The 19,485-nt window shown below is 53.7% G+C and overlaps 1 protein-coding gene and 2 gene segments (V, D, J or C); all 3 read left to right on the forward strand.

Moving 5' to 3' along the window:
* LOC123806650 (immunoglobulin lambda-1 light chain-like) overlaps positions 1 to 19,485 on the forward strand; it is a 141,518-nt gene that overhangs the window by 17,950 nt on the left and 104,083 nt on the right. The window lies entirely within an intron of this gene.
* LOC123806652 lies at positions 1,505 to 2,038 on the forward strand. The segment is given in 2 exon segments: positions 1,505 to 1,592; positions 1,716 to 2,038. Coding segments are annotated over 2 exon segments (369 nt in total).
* Positions 14,983 to 15,504, forward strand: LOC123806571. The segment is given in 2 exon segments: positions 14,983 to 15,028; positions 15,152 to 15,504. Coding segments are annotated over 2 exon segments (399 nt in total).

Below are 19,485 nucleotides of genomic sequence, written 5' to 3' on the forward strand. Positions count from 1 at the left end.
GTGTGAGGAGTGGACGCCCCGGGGTGGGAAGGGCAGAGAGGAGCTGCTGTGGTCCCCTCAGCTGGGGACAACGGGGGGTGTGACTCAGGCACTGGATCCTCTTCCAGTCTCCACTGTCTCTCAGGCCAAACTCAGGGAATGAGTCAGGGGTCTGTCAGTCTGTCTGTGCACATGAGTCACCACAGGGCTGCACCGTCACCTCCAAGGACAATGCCTCCACCATTTTGTACGTGAACTCATTTCACTGCACCCTCAGTACCACCAGGGTGACAGCTGATGTATTTGTCCAGGACAGCAGGTAAAAAGTGCTTTCTTGAAAATGAAAAATTGTACAGTTTTATAAAACCAATGGTTTCTCTCCTGATACTGACCATTGTGGTAACTCAACGACTTTGACCACGAGAGAAACTGAGCCGTGACATAAACTGTTAGAGATCCAGGCTGACACGAACCCTGTCCAGTCATGATGCCAATGCCCCTTTGACACGGGACACTGTGTCCTCTGCCAGGGAAGGAGCTGCGGGAGGGTCCCCACGTTTCCCACAGACAGACCCGTGTGTCACAGGGAAGGGCAGGTGCCGACACGTGAGGACCTGAACGCCCCTCACAGCAGACTCCGGGAGGACGGCACCCCGGGGAAAAGAGTAGAGGGGCGTGACAGGGGTCCTGGGGTGGGGGCAGCGGGGACTCATGGCCCAGAGAGGGGCAGGGCAAGGCAAGGACCAAATGCTCATCCTCTCGGTCGGCCTCCTGGAGGGAACCTTGATTCGTCATCACTGACTGGGGGGCTCTGGGAAAATCATAACCTCGCAATGACAGCCTTCAGCACAGGGATGACGTGGGGATATTCTCATGTCAAGTTATTATGACGTCAGCTAAGGAGTGCGTATATAACACTCCCCAGGGCTCACCATCCTTTAAGTCAGAGGTGGCAAACGCCAGGTCCTGGGGCCGAATCCAGCCCTCCACCTTGTTTTACCCAGCCAGGCATCTTGTTTCTACCCTGCAGCAGTACCAAGCTCCTTGCTGCTAGTTAAGGAGTAGTTACATTTATACAGTCCTAAAATTACATTTGGCCCTTTGAAGGCAACCTCAAGGGCTTTGTACCCCCCCCAGGTGAAATTGAGTTTGACACCCCTGCACTGAGTTCTTAGAAGTAGCCATCTGATGCACTAGCTACACATGTAGGATGATATTCCTCCTGTGGACACCAGGGGACACTGTGGGTCCTTGTTTGGGGAACTTTATACGTTAAGTGCCCTTGCCTAGGCTCAAGTGCAAAGGGCATGACTGAGGCTCCTTTGAAGTCACTTCTAGTGAGTAAAATACATTCTTAACAGTGAAACCCACACCTGGGCCTTCTTCTGACATATGGAAATTACCGGCAGGAGGCTGTTAGGCTCAGGGCTCAGAGGGGGGAATGGAGAACAGATTTGCATTCATGCTCCTCCCTCTTGAGCTGCAAGGAGAGAGGATAACAGGGGCTTTCAGAGGCCAGGGCCAGCTGAACAGCCTCAGGGCAGAGCTCCTGGAAGCACCTGCCACCATGGACTGGGCTCCCTTCTACCTCCTGCCCCTGGTTTTTTCCACAGGTCAGGGCATCCCTGGGCACACAGGGGTCCTACTCCCCAACAGTTTCATTCCAAGCACAGTCCCAAGGGGCATCTGTCCAGTCTCGGTGCCTTTGCCATCATCCCTGTATTTTGTGTTTGCAGGTCTCTGTGCTGCATCTGTGCTGACCCAGCCCCCGTCTGCCTCTGCCTCTCCGGGAGCCTCGGCCAAGCTCACCTGCACCCTCAGCAGTGAGCACAGCAGCTACACTATTGCATGGCTTCAGCAGCAGCCAGGGAAGGCCCCTCGGTATTTGATGTATGTTAAGAGTGACGGAAGCCACAGCAAGGGGGATGGGATCCCTGATCGCTTCTCAGGCTCCAGTTCTGGGGCCGACCGCTACTTGACCATCTCCAACCTCCAGTCTGAGGACGAGGCTGAGTATATCTGTGGTGCAGACTATAATATTGGTGGCCAATTTGGTTAAGCCACAGTGACACAGGCAAAGGGGAAGTGAGGCCAAAACCTTCCTCCTCCTCTCCCACCTCCCTGCGGGTTCTGGCTGACATGCTTCCTCTCTCACCCCAGGACCCTGAAACCCTGACTTTATTGGTTGACTTTCCCATCATCCTGCTCATCCTCCTGGGGACACCCCTAAGGACAGGCAGATGCAGCTCATAATCTAGGTCATTTGGACAAAACAGCATTCTTTGTGTTTCTTCAAACAGGCCTGTGGGGACGACGCTGGGAGAGAGCTGCCCAGTCGGAAGGGAAAACGCCCTGAGAGAGAGGCTCGGCTGAGATGACTGTGTCCCCAGGCGCCATTGATCCCCGTGCTCCAGGTGGGGGTGCTGATCAGGGAAAAATGTAGAGACTGCACTTTCAGCAGTGACCATGGAAGCCACTAGCAGTGAATGTCCACACTCTGAGTGGACACGGTTTATGACAGGGGTCCTGTCAGGACTGAGATTCGGCAGGAGAAGCACTTGTCCCTCAGCGGAGGCAGGACAGACACCTGACCCCGTGGTAGGGGCAGAGCTGGGTCCGGGAGGGAAGCGGGTGCCTGTTGGGAGGTCTGGGGCAGGACCTGGGTGGAGCACAGGCTGGGTCCTCCAGCTGTGCTGAACCCTAGCCTCTGGTGGCAAGGATGGCTTCACATGTGGCCACAGGACCTTTTAGGGGACAGTGGAGGTCCATGTCCCCTGGGACAGCATGGTGGGCAGGGGACACTGACATGAAAATATGTTGATCCCCTTATATCTCAGCACTGTGGTTGCTCCACTTCAAACAACACATTTCGGGAGCAAGTTTACTGGACGTGTTCATTTCCTCCATATCTCTTCTGGGAAATGACACACCACCCTTCTCTCACACGGCCACAGCCTCAAGCCGTCAGGGAGCAGCCGGTTGTGCACAGTGACTGCAGGACACTGACTCGAGCTGGGATTTCGAGGCTGTGTCCTAGAATGTCAGGCTGGTCCCCAGTGATTCTCCGATGAAGATCCAGGAACTGCCAGTGGCCTGTGTGACCTCGAAGGGGCAGGAGGGAAAAGGGGGGCTGGTCTCCGGGGAGGGAGAGGACAAGGGGCAGAATGGGCAGGAGGACATGGACTCAGGCTCAGTCCTGCAGTGACCTCGGTCAGCCAAGGGGGCTGGATCACAGGGACCTGGGACCCTCCCCATCCCCCCCTCTCCAGTCAGATGGTGTTCTCTGCAAGGGACACAGCGACTTTGTCCCAAAAAGTCTCCCATGCATCCTCTAGTGGGCGGAGTGTCCTCCACCTCCCACACTGCAGGACAGCATGTCAGGAGGACTTCGGGGAATGAACCCAACCCGAGTGTGGACCACACCTCACCCAGGTCCACGTGGGGCCCGTGGTGCTGGTAACGTGGAAGAAAGTCAGCAGTGGCCTCAATGGACAGAGGGACGCCCTGTGTTAGTGATGACAGGGAGTACAGAGGGAGCAGATACAGGTGGGCCCGGCTGCGCTTAGATGGTGCCAGCCAGTGAGGGGGCTGCCACTTCACGTCCCGGGTCAGAGGGAGAGAGGGCCCCCGACAGGGCATTTCTGGTGGTCAAGGTTGTGCAAGGGGTAGACCTCAGTGAGGCCACTGTCAGCACCGTCGTCGGAGAGCACCGATTGGTGTGAAGGACAAGTGTCACTGTCCCCCGGACGGTTCCCCACACGGATTCAGAGACACCGGGGGATTCTGGGACTAGGAGTCCACGTCCACGTCAAAGGAATTAGTTTCTGTGCCGTTAGCAGGGTCCTCAGAGTGGACATTAGGCAGGGTCACTCTTACAGGTGGGGAATATCTCATACCCGAAGAGCTGTTGACAATTAAACCCAGGCAGCAGGTGAAACCATTCCCAGAATCCGCACCTGGAGACAGGCGAGCTGACACGGCTGAGAGCGCGCTCAGTGGGCGTCCCCCGCCCCGGGGGTCTCCTTCCGCCTCTCAGTCCGCTTGCGCATCTCCGCTCCTCCGGGTCGGCCGCGTTCTGGGTAGTTCTGCCAGTATGTCTTCGCCCCGTGCTGTCTGTTCCCTTCTCACGCATTCCTTCCTCCTCGTCTTTTCTGTGTCGGTGTGTGAGTCTGTGAACGTGCACGGACGTGGTTGCCGGGCTTCCCCCCTTAAAAACAGCAAAACTGCTGCTTTGAGTCCGTCACTGACTTGGGTGCAAGTTCTACTTCGGGCGTGGCTGTGACGGCCTCGCGGGTCAGCACGATGCCTGATCCCCGGGCACCTCTCCCTGCAGTGCCTTCTCCGATTATTCCAGGCTTCCTGAACTGGGACTCTCTGGGAGAGTGGGTGTGCTCACCCGCCACAGTTTACTTTTCTTTTTAATGGAAATTCAGTTTAATTTGCATACACTGAAATGCTTATTTTTAGTGAGCAGTTCTGTGGGTTGTGACAAAGGCTACAGAGCAGTAACACCTGCCACCATCAGGATGTTTCAAGCTCCCCCAGTGCCCAGAAAACCCTCAGGCCCCTGGGCAGTCAGAGCCTCTCCTCGTCCCGCCCCCTGACCACTACTGGTCCGTCCTCTGTCCTTAGAAGTGGCTCTTTGCACAAAAGCCCCACAAATGAGGTCACACAATACAAGGCAGCCCTGTGGCTCTGGTTTCCCTCACTCTCCACAGTCTCCTGAGATCCGTCCGTGTTGTTCTGTGGTAACAGTTCTTTCCCTTTTCATGGCAAAGTGGAATTCCACCACACAGGCGAGCCTAAGGGTGCTTATCCACTCCCCAGTTAATGACATTTGGGAGTTTCTGGTTTCCACTCATTCGCTGCTTCGCATAAAACCTTTACAACCTTTCACAGGTGTTTGTTTGGTCATTAGTTTTCATTTCACTCGGGTAAACACCTGGGAGAGGAATTGCTAGGTCATTGTGTGCGTGTTTGCATGAGTGTGCGTTTCGTTGCACGTGATTCTGCAGCAGGTGTAGGTTCACGCCTCCACTGCCGCGGTTAGGACACAGAACATTCCACCACCACGGGATCCCTCCTGCTGTCCTTTTGTAACAGCACCCACTTCCTCCCTCTGAGACCACCACCCCTTGCAGTCACCGATTCATTCTAAGGACAAGATTTCTAAAATCTTGTCTCACAGACATGACGTATAGAAATGAAAATAGAGCCTTACTGTATTTAGCTTTTTGGGCTTGGATTTTTGGACTCCCCCTAGTCCCCTGGAGGTTCCTCAAAATTACAGCTGCACGAGAATCCCCTCCTCTCACTGCTGAGCAGAGTCCCACCGTCTGGGCAGACCGAAGTCTGTTTAACTGTCCACCAAGCAGAGTGTGTGGATTGCGCTCACTGGGCAACATTATGCACACGGGTGCTATGAGCATCATCGTGCAGCTTTGTTAGCATTTGTAGTTAGATATTAACACAGGGAGGGAGCAAAGGAAATCAGACTTTATGAAGCATGATGTACTGGGAAGGTGAATCAAGTATTGGGCCTGCCTCACTAGGAAGCTACAGCTTCACACACCCCCTAGGGGACCTTTAATCCCATACCTGCAAGGAGGATCACTACTGTTCATTACCCAGAGAGGAATACAAACAGCAGAAGAAATTCCTCTCCTGGATACATGGCCAGTAGAGGCCACAATGGTGCAGGAGAAAGTCTTACTTTGAGGCACGCTCAGTAGGAACTGGGATGTGACCGTAAGGGGGATGAGTCTAGCCTGGGGAAAGGATGGGATTGGATAAGGGACACAGAGCCCTGGAAGAGATAGAAAATGGTTTGGTTGCGAGAGGACCCAGCAAAAGCCCACAAGAGACTGGGATGTTGATTGGTTAGTTTGAAAGGGCACTTGGTCCTTCCCAAGCCCCAGTTAACATAACCCCAGCTTAACAAAGAAGTTCTTTCTCTACAGCAAGGACCCGAGCCCAGTAGCCATCAGTCGCCTGCCAGCTGTGCAGACTCCAAACACGGGCCTGGGCACACAGCTGCCAGAGCGCAGCCAGAAACACTGACTAAGCCCCTGTATGAGGACAGTGACAAAGCCTGGACTGAGCCAATTGCGCAGAAATTTTGGACCTTGGCTTTTGTTTGGGGCTTGAGGAAGACAAGACTGGACTTTTTCCACAGCGGGATGGGCACAGATGGGGCATTGGAAACCTGAGGGCCGTCTTCTGTTTCCACCCCCATCCATCTTACCCTGAAACCACAGCCTCCCTTTCCTGGGTCTCTGGAATGCTTCCCTTGCCACTCTCTGAAAGAACCCCATTTCCACCAGCAAAATCTTCTCTGGGAACCTAGGTCGTCATTTCTGTGAAATAAATGCCCAGGAGCACGACTGCTGGGCTACGTAGGAGCCGCAGCTTTAGTTTTTGAGGAGCTGCCAAACTCTTTCAAGGCGACTTTGCTGTTTCGCATTCCCCTCAGCTGTGCACGAGGGACCCGTGTCTCCAAATGCACATTCACTGGGTATGTGGTTTCCAATACTTTCTCTGTTTCTTGGGTTTTCTTTATCCTCTTTAGAATTATTTGCAAAGCAAAAGATACTTTGATGAGGTTCAGTGTATTCATCATTCCCTTTACAAACCAAGCTCTGACATCATTGAAAAACCCTTGCCTAGCCCTGGATGCCAAAGGGTTCTCCAATGTTCTCTTCCTAAAACATAAGGAAAGGATTGCCTGAGAGGAACATGAGCAATTTCTCCATATCTGATCAAGGGTCTCTGGCCTCACCTACACCTGCATGACCACTGTCTCCACAAGCTCCTGCTTCAACCACTCCCTGCCCCTCAGCCCCACGGGTGATCTCGTCACCAGAGGGGAGGGCTGCGGGTGCTCCCGGGGCCCACAGGGAAGGCCCAGGACTCAGCCTAAAGGGTGGGTGCAGGTGCCGGGTCAGGGCTCAGCACTGTCTCACCCAACACCACACACAGCCCCGGGGGTCTGGGTGCAAACCCTAGGAATAGGGCCCATGCAGCAGCTTCCTTTAAATGAGCCCTCTGCTACTCTGCGGGGAGACACCCATCAGCCACAAGGAAGGAGGAAGTAGATTTGCATGAGGATCCTTGCCCCCTTCCAGAGGATAAGAGAGACCCTGAGGCCCGATCCTAGACTGGGAGCTCAGAGGAAGAGTTTGGGGTAGTATTACCATGGCCTGGACACTTGCCCTGCTGTCCCTCCTGATTCCCTGCACAGGTGCTGCCCCCTGGCTCTGCCTGCAAGCTCAGCCCCCACAAGGCCCTGGGCTCGTCCTTTTTCAAAGCCAGAACTCAACTCAGGCACAACCTCGGGGTAGGACCCCGTCGATGTGGATGCTTCATCCTCAAATTTTCTCTCCTCTCCTCCCTGACAGGTTCTGTGGCCTCCTACGAGCTGACCCAGCCATCCTCAGTGTCAGTGGCCTTGGGAGAGACGGCCACAGTCACTTGCTCTGGAGATTTAATAGGGAACAAATACGCATCTTGGTACCAGCAGAAGCCAGGCCAGGCCCCTGTGCCGGTCATTTATAAGTTTAGCGAGCGGCCCTCGGGGATCCCTGACCGATTCTCTGGCTCCAACTCAGGGAAGACAGCCACCCTGACCATCAGCAGGGCTCAGGCCGAGGATGAGGCTGACTATCACTGTCAGTCATGGGACAGCAGCGGTGATACTCACAGTGACACAGGCCGATGGGGAAGTGAGACACAAACCCCTTCCCCATCTGTGTCACAGTCTCCTCCAACCCCAGGAGAAATGTGGCTGCGGTCATGCACAGGTTTGGCCCAGATCCCCAGACCTCAGGACCCAGCCTGCTCTGCAGAGGGTGGGTCAGGAGGGGATCCAAGCCTGGCAGGACGGGGCTGTCCTGATGTTGTCTGGGTCTGGGTGTGACCTGGGGACCGAGGGCACAGGAAAAAGGAGATCACCACCCATGGTCATTGTCCTTGAATTTCCATATGGTGGTCACTAGGCCACGTTTTCAGCTGTCTGACCTCCAGACCTCCATGCCCTTCTCGGAGAGGTCAGTGTGATGACTGCCTGGGGCCAAGGACCCAAGGCCCTGCCTCAGTTAGGGCGACAAAAAGATGACAGCTTTAGAGCCCCCTGGAGGATCCTCAGGCCTTGGAGGAATCTCCTGGGTGCCACCTTCTCCTTCCCCCCCAGCCTCCCCTCCCTCACTTCTTCCAGATTTCCTGCACACGCCGCTCTCCATCTCACGGTCTGCTCCCGGGAACCCAGGCCCGGAGGCCCGCTATCCCAAAAATGGTCATCGGGGACTGAGGTGGCCCCTGGACACCCACAGAGCTCTGGTTCTCACCTAAATCCACCACGTACAAGTCACTGTCCCCAGATAGAGCTGATTGTTCCCTGTGCTTTTTACAGAATGCAAGAGAGTCCAGCGCAGTAGGAGCCATGGGCTCTGAGAGAGACAGCGGGAGAGACAGCGGGAGAGACAGGGGGCGAGGCAGCGCCATCCTGAAGGTGACTCCAAGGAAACTGGGGCTGTCGTCTCCTCCTACGAAGTGATCCAGCAGATACACCCCCATGCTGTGAGCTTCACTGTGGGTGCTGCTTCTCTTCTGCCCTCTGAATCTTGTATAAGAAACTCTTTTTTATGCCCACCTTACCCACAAATATACAGAGAAAATAATTCTGTGAAATACAGTTCCGCTTGTCAACAGTGACACTTAATAAATCAGCACAGTCCACCCCTTGTCACCACAAATACCGCTCACATCTCCACAACCCACACAATTTCCAAACTGAGGAATATAACCATAGTCATGTTCCCACCAAATATGATAAAACTATCCCATGAACAACCACAAACATGCTCAGCCTTTCCCTCAAGAGAATACAAAGTACCTTTTTATTTGCTAGTGTCTCCCAGTTGTATTGATACTTTATAACTTCAATATTGAGATATAAAGTTGGCTACTGATACCATGTCTCTTGTTAAATAAAAATGGAATGACACAGGGTAACTTTACAAAAATATATGATTAATATGTATCCAAACGCATGCATTATTAATATAAGAAAGAAATATTGATACTTCTATAATCCTCATTTCCACAACCACCCTGCAGTCAGAGCTGGTACTTACAATTACCTTCTCCCCTACCCACTCCATATGCCCATTGCCCTCAGGCAATACCATAGCTGGTCGTGATCTCATGTCAGGTGCATTGACCACACCTTCATTCTGGAAGGTGTTGGTTCATTATCAGCCCTGCAGAGTTGGGTTGTTGGGATTTTATAACTGTGATCACAGACACAGGGAGTAATGGAGGGTCCCCTTCATTCCATTCATCCCCCTGCTTACCTCTGTGTGTGGAAGGAACGCAATCCTCCCACCTCAGACAACACCCCAATTTTGCCCAATGATTCACTGTCAGGAGGAGTCAGGAGGGGCCTTGGAAGAGCCTCAACCGCTAATTTCATGCATCGTGCAGACCATAAAGTATCGGGGATGCAGAGGAAAAGCCTGCTGGTGGCCCCCTAGGGATGGTAGCAAGCAGTGTTTCTCCCCTGTCCACCCTCTGCTTCCCAGATGCATGGCTCCTGCCTATGGGAGGACAGACATGGACAGACAGGAGCCTCAATTCCGCCTGCAATAAGTCCAGGCGCCAGTGGGTGCAGTGGGTGTTCCGCAGACATCACCAGCCCTCTGATGTCCCCAGTCCCTCTCACTTTCTTTACCTACATCTGGCCAATGGAGGCTCTGCTCTCACCCTTGTTGCAGAGGGACCTCAGTGTGGCCACTGCAGCTCAGCTGTCACTCCCAGGGTCAAGGGGACAAGAGCTGCACAAATCTAGACTGAACCATTCCTTCACAAGAGCCAAAGTTCTTAGGGAAAGCATCCAGCTGAGTGACACGTCCAGTAATCAGCAAGGCACCAAAATTCAACAACAGCCAACAGAGACCAGGGGAGAGCTAGCATCTGCTGTTATGAGGAAGACAGACAAGATACAAGTAGAAGTTGGCAGTGACTGTGCTGTGTCACCCACACCAGCATGTCCACTGTGTGCCCCCATGTGCACACTGGCATCTCTGAGGAAGGACTGGTCCCGTTCACATGTCTCACCCAGGACGCAGTGTCTGGCAGACAGAGTGGGACCGAATCACCATTTGCTGGATGAGTGTCTCCTGTCTCAGTCTTTGGGGCAATTGCCACCAGCGCCCTGTTTTCAACGTGTACTAGCGGTGAGCATCAGGGAGAGGCAGCCTCTGAGTCCTCTGTCCCCAGAACCACACCCAGGAACACTGCCACCCAAGGGATATGTCAGAGATGCTTCAGGTGGGCCGGCCCTCTCCTCCTCCCAATGAGCCTATTTGTACTTCCATGGGTGATCTGAGCCTCCTGTGCCTGGTCTTGAGGCCAGCAGTGGCTATGGAGAGAACAGCAATCCCCCCTGGGACCCTCAGTCCCTGGATCAGGGAGTTACCATGTGAGTAGTGGGTTCAGACTCTGCACCTGGACAAAGCACACACCTGCTCCTCCAGCAGCCAGTGTAGAGAGGCCACCAGGGGGCAGCAGAGACCACCTGACAAAGCCTCCTGGAGACTGGGAGGGCCTGGGCCTGAGGAATTCTACCATGCAGGGGGATTATTATAATTTATGTTTTGGACTCTCTATCCCTTTATTAATAATTAAAATATTGTGGTAAAACAGAGAAATATTAACCAGTATGTCCCATTTTTAAAAAGAGTGGTATGTTTTCTACATTATCACCTTTGACACTGATGACATAACAACTGACTGTGAGTCTCTCAGATTGGGTTCTTGTAGAATTGGCCTGTTTTACCATCACAGGTCCGGGTAATTCATTCCTGTCCTGAACACCCCATTTGTGCTCACACTCTGTAACTGTCACACCTCTTCCAGCACTGGGGCTGACCCTGGCACTGGCGCACACTGGGGACATGGGGCACAGCATCTGTCACCTGTCCCAGGAGTTGGAACCAAGTTAAAAACTGACAGCATCTCAGAGGCTCCAAGTGCTGCATGTGCCCTGAGCAAGGGGGGATGTCCTTCAGGCTCTGATGCTCACACACTGTCACTGGGGTGGGACTCTGCTCAGACCTCAGGCTTATATCATCACCGCTACAGTTAACGCTCCATAGTGGGTGCAGAACGTGTGGACAGATGTCACCTCTGAGCTCTGCTGGGACCAGGCCAGCCCAGGAGTGAGGCCATGAGACAGTCTGGGGTGGAGATGTCAGTCCACGCTCTGGAACCAGGGGATGAACTGGATGCCCTGGGAATGAGGTGGGGTCTGCAGGGACCACCCTCTCTTCCCTGAGTCTCTCAGGCTGAGCCCCCAGCAGGAACCACACAGCTCCTCAGGCAGCTCCCCTGAGCCCTGGCTGATTTGCATACCCAGCAGCTGTCTCTCCAGCAAGGGGATAAGAGAGGCCTGGGAGGAGAGCTGCCCAGCCTGGGGCCTCAGGGAGCAGACATGGGGCACCTCCACCATGACCTGGACCCCTCTCCTCCTCGGCCTGCTTGCTCACTGCACAGGTGCTGAGCCCTGGCTCCCACCCTCCCCCAGCCCCAGGGATCTGGACAAGGCTGACCCTGACTCTGAGCTCAGCAGAGCATTGCCTGTGGGCTCCAGATGCCCTGGGTTCTGCTGCAATATGAGGGGATGGGGGTGCTGTACCCTCCACTGTGCTCACTGGTCTGAGGGACCCTGAGGGGCTGCACCTGCCAGGAGAAAGGGACAGGAGGGTCCCCATTTCTTCACAGGCTTCATGGGTCAGCTACATCAGTGGGACACTTGGGCTGAGACTCAAGGCCCAGTCTCAGAATCCATGTAGATCTCTCCAACAAGGGCAGGCCCGGGTTTCCTGGGAAGGGGTCCTTCATCCTTAAGCCCACCTCTCCTTTTCTCTCTTGCAGGGTCTGTGGCCTCCTATGAGGTGACACAGCCACCCTCGATGTCAGTGCAGCCAGGACAGACAGCCAGGATCACCTGTGGGGGAGACAACATTGGAGGTAAAAATGTTGACTGGTACCAGCAGAAGCCCGGCCAGGCCCCTGTAACGGTCATCTATGATGATAGCAACCGGCCGTCAGGGATCCCTGACCAGTTCTCAGGCTCCAACTAGGGGAACACGGCCACCCTGACCATCAGCGGGGTCCAGGCCCAGGACGAGGCTGACTACTACTGTGCAGCATATAGTAGTGGTACTAATACTCACGGTGGCACAGGTAAACAGGGAAGTGAGACAAAAACCTCAGTCTGTGTACACTCTCCTCAGGCCCCAGGAGGACTGCCGACAAAGCCATGAGCAGCCTTGGCCCAGGTTCCCTTTCTCAGGTCTCCCACTGGCCCCTCCTCGCAGCCTCAGGCAGCTGTGCAGAGGTTGGGTGAGGACTGGATTCAGGGCTGGCAGGACCAGGCTGGCCTGATGTGTCTGTGCCACAGACTCAATTCCAAAAAGAGGGCCTCGCAAAAGGACAGCCTGCTTGAATCCTGTGTCCAGAAGTGACGGTCCTACAATCCATATTATCGTGACTGGGCTGCTCCTTGTGAAAATGCTCTGGATGCATCCCCAGAGCTGCCAGCTCCACTGAGTTCCTGAGGCCAAGCTCCGAGGCCGCCCAGGACTCTGAATGGAGCCGACCAGTGCAGCAGACACTGTGAGATCCCCTGGTGCCCAGTCGGGTCCCACACGCCCACCCACCACAGCTGCAGGCCCCTGGCTGCTCTCAGCCCGGCCCTCCCGGGAAGTGAAATGGTTACAGGGAACTGCCCCCTGGTTCAGCACTGTCTCTGGGTGTGACTCAGGCCTAGTGACAGCTGGAGGACAGGAAATGGGTGGGATTAATTTACAGGATACATTCTGTTTAATTCTGTTAGTGGAAATGTTTCTGTACAAATTAAATATTAAAATGTGGATAATTTTACATTATTTCATCATAAATCTTAAAATCTTTTGGGTGTTTCAGACTACAGCACCTCCTACTGGAACCGCCCACATTTCATCCTCAGTAGGTGCATGTGGCTTGTGGACACCACAATGGTCACAGCAGGTCAGATGGGAGACGTGTCCTCTTTGGGCTGGGGGCAGAGGACAATGTCAGTGACCCTGCAGTGCATCCCTGCAGCCACCAGGGCATGAGGAGGGCGGGGATCCTGTGACCAGATTTCACTAGGGGAGGAATGTTTGCTCCACTTGCCAACTAAACCACAAATATTGAGGACAATATGAGAAAATTATTATATCGTGTTCACAGTACTCCTATCCTCAAGGACCTGATATTAAATACAAGAACAATTTTAAACATGATTCTGAGCCATGGAGCACATTTTTATTACTAGTGTAAAGAATGACACAGTCTACATACATTTGTAAATAGTTGTTGCTACAAGAAACCCCTTCAGTGGGCAGATCATTCCCATAAACATCAACACAAGTCATAAGGTTACATTTTGTGCAGAGATCTAGAGGGAAGGAGGGTACTAGATGGATTTTATTGATTTGGGGTCACTTGCTATTTCCCACAGCTGGATACATTTGCCTAACTCACAAGCACAGGTCATGGTTTGAAGATGAAATCTTCCAGGATGGCACTCACAGCTGACCTCCCAGGTGGTCAGGAGACCCACAGCAAAGGTGTGAGCACTGGCCTGCAGGAGGGGCCAGCGGGCCCCATGGGGACCCTGAGGTGTGAGTGTGAGGAGTGAACACCCCAGGGAGGGAAGGGCAGAGAGGAGCTGCTGTGGTCCCCTCAGCTGGGGACAGTGGGGGCATGTCTCAGGCACCAGACCCTGGTCCCCTCTCCACTATCTCTCAGACGAAACTCGGGGAGTGAGTCAGGGGTCTGTCTGTCTGTCTGTGCACATGAGTCACAGCCGGGCTGCACCATCACCTCCAAGGACAAGGCCTCCAGAATTTCCCAGGTGAACTAATTACATTATATTCTCAGCAGTACTGATGTGCAAACAAATACATTTGTTTCTGATATTAGGCCACAATGTGCCTTGTCAATCATATTTATTAATATTAAAAGATTTCTTGTCCTATCCTGATAGTCATGCAAACTCAATGGCCTTGACAAAGTTACAAAAGGCATTCTGTACCAATTCTCCCAAGGATCCCAACCTGATCCCCAATGTCTCGCTGTGTTGCCTTTGGTGGTGGACGTGGCCCCACCTCCGTGCACAAACAGACCCGGGTTTCACTGGGAAACACAGATTCCAACACCGAGAAAATCTGAGCGCACTTCAGAGCAGACTCAGGGGGATAGAGCACCTGCACACAGAAGGCAGGGCTGTGACTCAGGGACTCAGGAGACGGGGACGTGGGACAGGGGAGGAACAGGATAAGGCACATGGAGAAGGGCTGAGCAGGGAGGGGATTCACAGGTCAGGCCCTGAGGTCCAGCTCCTGCATCCCTGGATTGGAGCCTTGACTCAGCATCACTGTCTGGGGGACTCTGGGGAAATCATAACCTTGCAAGGATGGCCCCCTGCTCTTTGGACAGAACATCAGCAGAAGGATGATGTTGGATAATTATGATGTCTGGTGAGGGGTGCAGGTCAAACACTCACCAACCATGTGACACCTATTAAGGCCTCCAAAGTAGTCAGTAGGTTGAGCTACTCGCATAGAGAATCACATTCATCCTGGGGGCACCAGGGGGCCCTGTGGGTCTTGCCTGGGGATCTCTGATAGTGCAAGACCCTGGAGTGTGCTCAGTGCAAAGGGTGTGACTGATGCTTCTTTGGAGACAGTTTTATTGGGTAAAATCAACTCTTAATGATACCAACACCTGGACCATCCTCCTCCTCTGGAAATTACCAGCAGGAGATTGTCAAGCTTGGGGTTGAGACAAGATCTGAGACAGATTTGCATTTGAGCTCCACAATCTTGAGCTAAGAGGACAGAGGATAAGACAGGGGCTTGGAGAGGCCAGGGCCAGCTGGACAATCTCAGGGCAGAGCTCCTGGAAGCCCCTCCCACCATGGACTGGGCTCCCTTCTCCCTCCTGCCCCTGGTTTTCTCCACAGGTCAGAGCATCCCTGGACACACAGGGGTCCCACTCCCCAACAGTTTCCTTCCAAGCTCAGTCCCAAGGGGCGTCTGTCCAGTCTGGGTGCCTGTGGAACCATCTCCGTGTTTTGTGTCTGCAGGTCTCTGTGCTGCACCTGTGCTGACCCAGCCCCCATCTGCTTCTGCCTCCCCGGGAGCCTCTGCCCAGCTCCCCTGCACCCTCAGCAGTGAGCACAGTAGCTATACCATTCCCTGGTATGAACAGAGACTGGGAAATGGCTCTCTGTACGTGATGCACATTAAGAGTGATGGAAGCCAGAAGAAGGGGGACAGGATCCCTGATGACTTCTTGGGCTCCAGCTCTGGGGCCAACTGCTACTTAACCATCTCCAGCCTCCAGTCTGAGGACGAGACTGACTATGTCTGTGGTGAGAGCCACACACACAACAGCCTTTTCACAGAAGCTGCAGAGACACAGACCAAAGAGGAGTGAGGCCCACACCTCCATCCCCCATCCTCTCCCCCACTGGGACTTGGGCTAAGCTGCTCCCTGTCCTTGGCCAGGACCCTGAAACATTTACATCTTCCCTGGCAAATCCCATCGTCCTGTACTTCCTCCTCAAATCACCATTTGAAAATCTCAGATATAGTCACAATGTAGGTCATTTTCACAAAGCAATGCCCTGTTTACCCCAATCAAAGGCTGTAGGCAGGACTCTGTGACACCCGAGCAGGCCAGGCAGGAACATGACCCTGAGCGAGTGGCTGGGCTGAGATGACCGACCCCAGGTGCCATCTGGCCTTTGCTCCCATCTTGGGGTTCTTCTCAAGGAATGAACGTAGACCTTGGTGTTCCAGGGTTGACCTTGGAAGTGGCAACACTGCCTGTTTTGACTCAGGACACCTGGGAGTGAAGCAGGAGCACTGTCAGGACTGAGGTCTGACAGGAAGCATTTGTCCCTGAGCAGAGGCAGGACTGAGAGACCTGATGCCGAGTTGGAAGCAGAGCTGGGTCGGGAGGGGAACTGGGTGCCTGTTGGGAGGTCTGGGGTAGGACTCGCGTGGAGCACAGGCTGGGTCCCCCAGCTGTGCCAGACTCTCAGCCTGTGGTGCCAAGGAAGGCTCCACGTCTGCCCACGGGAGTTTTCCAGGGACAGGCCAGGACAATGTCCACTGGGACACGGGGGATGAGAATCCTGTGGTGGAAAATACGTTGACCACCTCCTACCTCCAGTCTCTGCCTGTGGGTCACTGGACTCAGCCGCATCTGTGGGGGGATGGTGACAGGATGTGTTGATATTCTACTGACTTTCCCAGGAACTGAAATACCAGAACCTTTTTACCAGAACCACATCACACGGTGTCACTGGTATAGTAGGGGAATAATTAAAGCCTGCTGAGCTCTTGACAGTAACTCCACGGAGCAGCTGACACAGGTGCCAGGACCTGCCCTTGGAGGCAGCTGGAGGGGATGTGGCTGAGGGGGTGACACGCAGGCTGGGCCGAAAGTGAGAATGTGTGTGGTGAGCTGTCCCCTTCCCTTGGTGCATTCTGCTTCTCTCAGACTGTCACTCCCTGTCTCTGTCTGCCTGTCTGTCTGTCACTCTGGTGAAATCTGGGTTTCTCCCTCTTAGTCATGTTCTGTGTCATCCCTCCAGAGCAGCTGACCCTGTCTTACCTGACCCCGTGTCATGCACCCCTTCCTCCACTTTCTTCCTGTTCCACGTGGTGTGTGTGCCTCTGTATCTGTCTGTCGTGTTCATCACCTTAGTGACTTGTGGTGGTGAGCAGATCTTCAGGTGCCTGTTTTCACACGTGCATCTTCTTTGTTGGTGAAGTGTTGGATCAGATCTACAGATATTTTTAAAAATTTGGATCCTCCTGTTTGTGGGTGTGTGAACATGTATTTATTCTTATACACTTTTTCTTCTTCTTTCTTTCTTTCCTCTTTCTTTCTTTCCTTCTTCCTTTCTTTCTTTCTTTACTTTCCTCACCCAAGGACTTTTTTTTTTTCATTGCTTTTAGTGACAGACAAAGGCACACAGAGGAAGGGAGAGAGAGAAACAACAGTGAGAAAAAGAAGCATTATTTGGTTGCCTCCTGTAATCCCCCAGACAGGGTATCAAACCCACAACCTTATGATCAGAGGATGATGCTCCAACCAACTAAGCCCCCTGGCCAGGGCTATTTGCTTAGCGTATTACTTTTGGAACTTTATACACATGGTTCCTTGATGGGTTGGGATTGCCAAGTGTTTTTTCCCACTTTATTGTTTTCTTAAATTAGCTCCACAAGGGCCTTTTGTAGGACAAACTTTTTAATTTTAAAAGGTTTCCACTTATTTTCTTTCTTTTTACATATCAAGGGTTCCTATGAAGTCCAAGATCTTTTGCCAAGACCAAGATGCAAAAGATTTTCTAATTTTTCAAAAACATAATAAAAACTCCCCCAGAGGCACGTGACCAGTGTCACTGTGTCCTGGAGCAAATCCAGCCTCTGACACCAGCTTGACCACTGTCCCTACTGGTCCTGTTTCCAGCACCCCCCCACCCCCACACTGCACTGTGATCTCATCACTGGAGGGGACTGAGCCTTCTCCCTAAGACCAGAGAGAAGACTCAGCCCACCTGTGGGTGCAGGGGCTGGTCAGGGGTCAGCACTGTCCCCTGAACACCACAGAGAGCTCTGAGCAACCCGGGCACAGATCTGGACGTGAGGACCCAGCTTTAAACCCTCCACTGGCCCCAGCTGCTCTCTGCCCAGCGGGTGCCACTCAGCAAGGCCACAAGGGGAAGGAAGTGGATTTGCATGGAGCCCCTTTTGCAGGATAAGACAGGCCCCGAAGCCACATCGTCAGCTGTGGGTCAGAGGAAGATCCTGGGGCTTCTCCACCATGGCCTGGACCCCTCTCCTGCTCCCCCTCCTCACTCTCTGCACAGGTGCTGACTCCCAAGGCTAAGATCCTAAAGAAACCAGGAGCAACCTGGCCCTGACATTCGCTCAGCACAGGGGATGCTGCAGGGTGTGCGCAGTCCAGGAAGGAGACCCTCATCTTCACAGTCACCTCTCCTGTCCTCTCTTACAGGTTTGGTGGCCTCTTCTGAAGTTACTCAGTCCTCAGCAGTGTCTGTGACCTTGGGACAGACGACCAGCATCAACTGCCAGGCAGAGGCCTTAAAAATTACTTATCCTTCCTGGTTACAGCAGAAGCCAGGCCAGGCCCCTGTAACAGTCGTCTATGGTGACAACAATCGGCCCTCAGGGATCCCAGACCGATTCTCTAGTTCTGAGTCAGAGGACTGGAACACCCTGACCATCAGCAGGGCTCAGGCTGAGGACGAGGCTGACTATTACTGTGCAGTGTGGGACAACAGTGGTTATGCTCACAGTGACACAAGCAGGCAGGGAAGTGAGACAAAAACCACTGACTGTGTCACACTCTCTTTCACCCCAAATATGCCCAGGGACAAGGCCATGAGCTGGTCTGACTCAGGCCCCAGGTCTGAGATCCCCAGGCTGCCCCCTCCTCCCCGCCCTCAGCCAGCTCTGCAGAGGGCGGGACAGCAGTGCATTCAGGGCCGGCAGGACAGGATGTGCTGGGGATTTCAAGGCCAGGGTGTGAGTAGGGACACAGGGCCTGAATGAAGGACACAGGGGGAGACATCCATGCAGCGGTGAAGGACACTGCATGTCCACGTGATGGAGGCTGTGTCACTCACGGGTCCACGGCTCTGAATCAGTCCCCAGAACTGTCCTCCTGCTCTGAGCTCCTGAGGCCGCGGGATCTGACGGCTGCCTGGGATCCTGAACAGATGTGAAGGGTGGGGTGGATAGAAAGGAAAAATGTTTGAAGAAACATGGACCAGAACGTTCTAGTTTTGATGAGCATTAGGAACCCACAGATCTAAGAAACCCGACACACCCCAGCACCTAAAACATAAAGAAAGCAGCTCCAACACACGTCACAACCAAATTCCTCAAACCCGTGTGGAGGAGACCATCAACTGCACCTCCCACCTTCCTGTGAACCTGTTGTGACCTCTCAGAGCAGGGCTGCACAAGGCAGGGGTCACACTCTCTCAGGTGACAAGCACTCTGGGTGACCTGCAAGCCTTAAGCTCCAGGTCTGAGTTCTCCCACCAGCAGGGGGCAGCAGAGCTGCATCCAAGAGCAGCCTGGGCAGAAGCTGGGGCTGTAACAGTCCTGTAGGGTGACAACAATCGGCCCTCAGGGATCCCAGACCAATTCTCTAGTTCTGACTCAGAGGACTGGAACACCCTGACCATCAGCAGGGCTCAGGCTGAGGACGAGGCTGACTATTAGGCTCCCTCAGAGGGAGACCAGCCCTGGTATCCTCAGTTCCAAGGCCCAGTGCAGGCACTTCAGGAAGTTCCATCTGTCTCCTGAGACCCAATGACCACATTGTGACAGTCAGAATCACACAGCGTCACTCCTGGACCCTGACAGGCACCCG

Source organism: Phyllostomus hastatus, unplaced genomic scaffold (genome assembly GCF_019186645.2).
Source record: "Phyllostomus hastatus isolate PE091 unplaced genomic scaffold, TTU_PhHast_1.1 phas_scaffold_387, whole genome shotgun sequence".
NCBI lineage: Eukaryota > Metazoa > Chordata > Mammalia > Chiroptera > Phyllostomidae > Phyllostomus > Phyllostomus hastatus.